The 8,051-nt window shown below is 30.0% G+C and overlaps 1 protein-coding gene across 1 annotated transcript; it reads right to left on the bottom strand.

Moving 5' to 3' along the window:
* Positions 1 to 302: 302 nt before the first annotated feature.
* Positions 303 to 1,428, bottom strand: LOC108992157 (ethylene-responsive transcription factor ERF014-like). The gene has a single exon (XM_018966625.2). The coding sequence runs from the start codon at positions 1,248 to 1,250 to the stop codon at positions 576 to 578; it is 675 nt and encodes a 224-aa protein (XP_018822170.2). The 5' UTR covers positions 1,251 to 1,428; the 3' UTR covers positions 303 to 575.
* Positions 1,429 to 8,051: the final 6,623 nt, after the last annotated feature.

The following is an 8,051-nucleotide window of genomic DNA, read 5'->3' on the forward strand; positions in this document are numbered from 1 at the left end:
TAACTAGCAAGGCTATTATCGTAACTAGCAAGGCTTTGTTGTACAACAAAGCCGTGACCCTTCGGGCAGCTCATGTATAAATTCCATAAAAACACGCTTTCAGATGGTTTCAAGTTTCCACATTCTCTGCAATTTGCAACCAGGCAAATAGGCATTTCTGACATCTCTTTAGAGAATTCATGATCCTTCCACACACTCCAAGAAGTGCCTGAAAACTGTAATTTCCGAATAAAATAGCATTTTTAAGGAAGAATGAAATAAAATAAGAAAGAAAGATTCTCACAAAACATAACAAGAGGGCATTGATCAAGAAATTATAATAATTTTGTACCTATTCTTTCATTACAACAGAAACCCATAAATAATTATTAATATGGACACACTTTGAACGAATCATACATACTCTTAATACATAGAAATTCAATTACAGGGGAAAGTCCAAAAAATGTTTCATCTCCCGGTGGATTTTACTTCTCCTAATTCAGAATATAACAGAATAAATGAATATTTGGTCACTGTCAGCAATGTCTTTGAATGGACAAAAGAATGATTTCTTTCTTCTTCTTCTTCTTTTTTCAGCAGAAGCTCCATAGACGAATATCGCTTTCTTCGTACAGATAATTAAACATTGGTGGATCAAACAAGGAATCATTAAGCAGTTGATCAAGGAATTTTGGTGATTGCAGGTCTTCCAAGTTGTACCAGGCCGATTCCGTCACGGCCGTTGGCTCATTGACCTGATCAAAGGATGGCATTAGAGAGAAATCATCATCGAGCTGATCGGATGGTGATGAGGACATGGCTGAAGACGAGACTGATGATGATGAGGAAGGAGGAGGAGGAGGAAGGCGAGGAGGGGAAGGAGGGGATGGTGGGGTGGCAGCATCGGCTACATAACTGTTTGCAGCAGCTGCAGCCATTCTTTGTATGGATTTGGGTGACAAAATACTATTGGTATCTTGAGGAATGTAATGAGAGGAGGAAGTGATGGGGAAGTTGAGATTGGCTTTGGAGCCTTTGAGGCATAGAAGTGCAGCATCATAGGCTCTGGCTGCTGCTTCTGGTGTGGAATAAGATCCTAGCCATATTCTTGTTTTTTGATTTGGTGCCCTTATCTCAGATACCCAAGAACCCCAGCTCCTCATTCTTACACCCTTGTATTTCTTCTTTATGCTTGCTGATGCTGATGCTGATATTGATGGCATTTGTTTTGATGGCTCTGGGTTATTCTTCTGCTCTGTCTTCACCATTTGTTGAGAGCTGCAACAATCAATGCTTTGGTGAACAAAGGGTGTTCAAGAATCAATACTTTGGTGGAGAAAGTGTGTTGCAGAAGTCTCTCTCTCTCTCTCTGTAGTTTTCTCTGAGTGACTTTTTTTTTTTTCCCCTTTCTTGTTTTGAAAGTGAGGAAAGCAATGAGTTTTAGGGACTGAAGTTTGTGGAGAAAAAGTTGGTATTTATAGATGGGGTTTCTAGTTTTTAAGAAGATGATCATCCCGCTAGCTAGTCAATGCAAAGTAGGGCTCTCATTATCAACATATGGACATTTCTCGGCAATGACATATGGACCTGAATCATGAGAATGGATGACAGATGTTTTCTAGTACATCCAAATCAAAGTGACTATTGGCCCCGTCAAGGTAAAACTGCCTTGTTACTTTTTTTTAGAGTTATGTAATTTATAATGTTTCATAATTTCTTTTAATTCAATTTATATAATTATTATAATTTTTTTAAATTTTTACATAAAATCTTAAAATAAAAATAATTTAAAATATATATATATTTTAAGAATATTTTATTTAACTTTTAATTTTAATTTCAATTCATCTCATATTATTTCATATCATTTACAAAAACAAACGAGAAAGTTACATATTTATTGTTGCTAGATATATTATAATTATTTAAAACAAATTAAAACCGTCGATATTTTTTTTATACAATCGTATTATTTCACGTAAGTGTTCTGAAAAATGTCAATAAACAGACTGATAAATAAGTTTTTCATATTTTTATTGAGAAAAAATGGTCAACTGAAAAAAAAAAAAAAAAAATGACCTTGGCTACATATGATCATGTGTCTCCTTACTTGGTAACCTAGAAAATCCAGCTTATTCATAAAGCTTGATAATTGATATGTTTTTTCAAGTATTTTTTAAACTACAACTTGTTTGATTTTTGAAGAGCTTTGAATTAGTCAAGCTCATGATAATCTTTAACCTCAACAAAAGAATCGCTGTCACTTCTGCAGAAAGACTTAGATGACCTAAAAAATGGGTACTTTGTCACATGTGGCGTGCTTCATTAAAATCTGCAGTTGTAATACAATAATACTAGACAATGACTTTTATGTCTTTTTGGTTGGTAATTTTTCTGAACAGTTACTTCTCTGACCAAAGAATAAAAATTACAGTCTCATTTTCACATTAAGATGAAATGAGATAAATAAAATAAAATAAAATATTATTTTTAAATATTATTATTATTTTAAAATTTAAAAAAATTAAATTATTTATTATATTTTATTTGATAATTTAAAAAAATTATAATAATATGATAAGATAGAATAAAATAATTAAAAATATTTCTGTACTATCAAATCGGACTGTAATTAGAAGTTATATCTTATAGAAGAGTGTAGAAAATTTCAAAGAACGCCTCTGTAACTTCCAGAAAAAGCAACGAATATAAATGTCCTGAAACCTGCAACATGGACCATTGAGACCAGAATGGAAAGCATAATAAATTACTGTCCTTTCATGTTCTAGAGTTTCCCGACTTACTCAACAAGTCATCCCAACCCAAGTTGTTGCCCAACAAAATTCTAATAAATAATTCACACTCGGGAAACATTTATATTGTTAATAACTTTAATAAAGGTTAGGGAGGTCGTATTTATGAATTATAAGCATAATATCCGACCGTTAGATCGAATTGGGTTATTGATCAATTTTATAGTGAGATATGCATATTATATGAGTCCTACAATGTTTAATGCTATCATTATAAGATTTTTGAAAAAATAGAGTAAACGGTTGGTTTGGTTACATAAAATCAAACTATCTCATCTCATTTCATATAAACATTATAATTTTTTAAAATTTTTACATAAAATATAATAAACAATTTAATTTTTTCAAATCTCAAAACAAAATTAATATTAAAAAATAATATTTTATTCAATTTTCAATAAAATATCTCATCTTATCTCATCTGACCTAAGTAACCAAACAAGACTAAATGAGCATTTAATATTATGTTATGAGTAATGCTAGATACAGTTTTAGATATGCAAGTTCTACATATGTACTTTCATTAAAAAAATGATTTTTTCATATAAGTTTTAAATTTATCCAATTTTTTTAAAAGAAATGAAGAAAATTTATATATTTTAAAACTGTAAATATTATTTGTACTGTATTTAAATTTTTAAATTGTGCAATTTATAATGTAGAGTAGGGAAGGTTATAGAACATAGGATTTTTAATTTCCTTTGTGATAGGCAACTTCTAGGATTTGACAGCGAGTAATTCTACATACAACCGTGAAGTGCGTAACTGCTGCATAATCGTTTTGAAAAAGAGTGGGGTCTACTATTAAAAAATTAATTTTTTTCATGTGGACCCATGTTTTATTCATTTTTTTCAAAGCGATTACGCGGTGGTTACGCAATTCACGATTGTAAGTATATTTTCTCTTTGACGGCAGATAGAGATGCTATAAAAATAAGCATTTTGAAGTAGTGTTGGCTGTGATGCACAAAAATAAATAAATGAGCATATTATAGATGAAAACGAAACTGATGAAGAAGACGCTTAGACGCGCAGTCTTGATAGTGAGGGGAGCCAATATTGCCCCCATGGAAATCAAATCACCAGCTGTACGTGCTTCTCTGTCTCGCAGCAGCTCCAAAACCGCGTCATGCAAATTATGAAAATATATATACCAAATTCAAAATCAAATCTCTCTCTCTCTCTCTCTCTTTCTCTCTCTCTCTCTAAAGCAGAAAGAGATGATCAAGTTATAATCAATAAATAAACGTTCACATCTCAACCGTTTCATGCGATGCATATTTATTTAGCTGCGCGCATGCTTACGCTGCATGACTTGACTTTTGCTCTTTCTCAAATCTCTCACACTCTTTTAAAAAAGAAAAAAAAAATCTTATTTGGATACAAGTAGTTTGGCATATTAAATTGTGTATAGATATTGACATGTTTTTATTTATTAAAAATAAAAAATAAAAAAAATTTAAAAGAATAATAAGATTTTTTATCTTACAAAAATTATTTTTATTTTAATTTATATCATTTTATTAAACAGATATCTTGCATATCAGTCTGACGTGCGATTTGATGCATTTTTTAGGTTTAAGAATCAAGATGATCGATGGATGGGATTGTCATTTGGTACGGTATGCCCACCAAAACCAGGCTTTTTTCTAAGCTTTGCTATAAAGAATGCCAGCGCACATGCATGGGGGGATATTCGAAGAGATAAACGAGCTTTCCTCGGCAACTCACTCCACTCCATTCCATTCATGATCTGTACCCTCAAGTTGGGCCCAGGATATATAGGTTTCACACTCTCTAGAAAGCGTCAAGAAGGCATGCTCTCTTTTCCAAGTTAACGAAGTACATAATATATATATTGCAGTCAAAATAGGGCGTTTTTGTCAACTTTCCAGCACATGAACTACTGTTGTAATTTTCTGGCATCAATGCCGCCTCTGAATGTGAAAAGGATATATAGTAGGAGAGGAATACAGTCCTGAGAGCCCTTTGAAAGTTTTTGCTCTTTCTCTGTGGCTCTATATATTATATATTTTTTCCCCTTTTTTAAGGGTGTCGTTGGAGTCTTCATCATGAGTATTAATGTGTAAATATATACAGTCCCGACAAATCCTTACTTCGCATATAGAAATATTCTCAACTCATCTTATCTTATTATTATAATTTTTTTTAAAATTTTCTTACAAAATATAATAAACTATTCAAATTTTTTAAATTTTAAAATAATAATAATATTAAAAAAATAATATTCTAATAATATTTTATTTAACTCATCTAAGTGCATTGGTATTAGATTAGTCAAATGTATTTTCATCTTTAAATTTAGCAAATATCATCCATATTTACTCTATATTGAATTAGTTAAATTATTTTCATAAAAAATATAAACTACAGTAAATCTATTCTTCTTTTCAAATATAAAAAGAATTATAGTAAGTCTAAAAGTATTTTTTGATATTATTATATTATAGATATAAGATTTTTATTCATATGAGATTTTACCATCTATATACATATGAGATTATTATATTATAGATTGTTAGATTATGAAAATGAAAATGAATTTGATTGTTGGAGGTTATTGAAGATTATGAAAATAAAATAAAATTAATTAAAAAATATAAATAATAAAAAATAATAATATTTTATTATTATAGAGAGTGTGATGACTAATCTAATGTAGACTTTAAATTTTGAATGATTAGCTAAAAGTAAAAAAAATTACATATTAGTCAAAATTTAAAAAATATGATAGCCAATCCAATGCTAATGCTCTAAAATCATCTCATTTTACTATCCAAATCAGCCCTTAATGGACTTAAGAAAATTGTTACGTACACCTGCATGGACTTACATCATGAGAAATTTCTTACTCTCTAACTAATTACACTATGGATTTTTCCCCCCTCCAATGAGACTAGTTTGACACAACTTTTATTTTGAGGAAATTAATTAACACATAAAATTAATCCCTTTAAACTGCCTTCCAATTTGCATTCACACTCACATGCACTCGATTCTTTAGGGTTTAAAGAAATGATTGTCAAAATTGACATTTTGAAAGTGATTATAATTGAGCGGTAATTTGAAGTAATGTTGCCAATTTATTTCCTTTAATCTTTGTTTTTTCAATTCAGTGCTACGAGGCCAATCAAATAGTATAGCCCCTCGATTCATGAACGTAGTTTGCCTTCAAAATATTACTATTTACAGATCAACTCAAATTATATAAAATCAATTCAGCATTAAAAAGTAACTTAAAAAATTTATACAAATCTCAAATAGATAAGTTTCATTTAATTTTTTTTATAAAAAAAATGTACCACACCATTAAAAAGTGTAAAAAAATAATTTTTTTTAGTGGAGCTTACTTTTTTATGGAAAACTCATTTAAAATTTATTTATTTCAAACTTATAAATTATACCTACTATTACTCAAGATAATATTTATGCGCGTGGACCAGCCAATGCCTACTCCATCGATCGATAGGGCTTTGAGCCTTTGATTAGGAGTGGCCATCCTAGAACAGTGTGCAGGTGAAGGACGTTTGAGTACGTAGGATGGAGGATAAGATATCTTCTCGATCGATGTTGTTCACTACTACTGAGTAAATATATACGTATGTATGTATATATGTATATATGACATCAACATGAATTTGTCCGTTGATCAGTCGATCAGAACCACGTACAAATTAAAAACAGTAACCCACTTCTCATTATACGTACAAAACCTACAAAATCTATCATTTCCATCGATCATATTAATATTTATATATAGTGATCTATATATAATGGCAAATTAAGGTTGTAGTAGTACTAGGTCATGTAAACGTCCGTACAAGCTGGAAATTAACAAAGAGCTAGCTGATTAATTAATTCTGGCTAAATCAGCATATTCTAGCGAATTTAATTACTCATCATCAAAATCTCCATGATTTTCTTAGAGAAAGTAGATAAAAAGTACTTGGCATGTTTTAACAGCTAGCTTTGAGGTGTCAATTAAATAATGTGTATCTTATTTTCCTTAATTAATTAATCACTTGGAAAACCACACAATTAAGAAAAGTATATCTTATTGCAATTTGCAGGCATCTTTTCGTTATAATATATATATATATATATATATATATATATATATTTATGGGTGACAGACGTACTATATATGACTTCGCAACCATGTAATTAATATTCATGTTATTAAATGAATGCATATCACATGATGTTCGTACCAAAATTTCTTTTTTCTTTTTCATATCATAAAATCTGTCAGAAATTAATGCAGGTATGAATTATGAAACATTAAGCCGGTTTTCTTTGTTGGAAAGTGGAAGGAAATTTCATTCGTACATATATAGTTTAAGCTGCCATTAATGTCTTGATTATTAATTTACTTAAGTTAGCTAGCTTCCGAACGTTGAACCGCCCAAGGTTGTACGTAGTACTGGTGGTCAAATATATATATATATATCTTAATTTGCTTTCCTACTACGTAGATGATAGGAATCATAGTATTGTCAAAGTTACACTGTTTGTCACCAAATGGGCTGGCTGGCAGGCATGCATGGGGTTGAAATGTAACACACGAGAAAACGGGCAGCTTTCATCGTTTACATGATGATCAGAGATCAAAACAATATATTAATAATATCGCCGCCCGTGATCAAAACAATTTATAATATCAAACACGAGAAAATGGCCATTTATATTTTATAAATATATATTGAGTTCCCATAATTGTTTCAGATATATATTATATATATAGATAATAGTCAAGCCTCAACATGCAGTACTTCACATTGCATATATATTATATTCACTTTGCTAGCTTGAAGTAATATATAGTATGATCCATTTAGAATAAAATATTTTAAATTTAATGTGTCGTTTCTATTTCACTAAAATGGAGGAGGATTGATGCTATTCCTTAATTTTCTAATAATACCATTCATTATTAAAATATAGCCTATGTCAAATTAAAGATCAAATAAAAAAATTCATAAACTTAACTCATCTCATAAAATCAATTTAACAAGAAAAAATTATTCATTTTTTATAAATATATCCAAAATCTCATCTATAAATAATTTGAAATTATTCTCCATCGTAAAGTAACAAATTTTCTTTCAATGTTTTAAGGGCTTGTATCTCCTTTCTTGGGATGCGTGTATACATATTAGCTACTTACCATAAATGTCAATAAGAAATTATTTTGATCCACTTGTAACGTGCAAGTCTATTTCGTACATTTTTTTA

This window comes from Juglans regia, chromosome 16, assembly GCF_001411555.2.
Source record: "Juglans regia cultivar Chandler chromosome 16, Walnut 2.0, whole genome shotgun sequence".
In the NCBI taxonomy this organism is placed as follows: domain Eukaryota; kingdom Viridiplantae; phylum Streptophyta; class Magnoliopsida; order Fagales; family Juglandaceae; genus Juglans; species Juglans regia.

Coding starts and splice junctions, on each gene's coding strand:
- LOC108992157 (XM_018966625.2), bottom strand. CDS start 1,250: ATGGTGAAGACAGAGCAGAAGAATAACCCAGAGCCATCAAAACAAATG.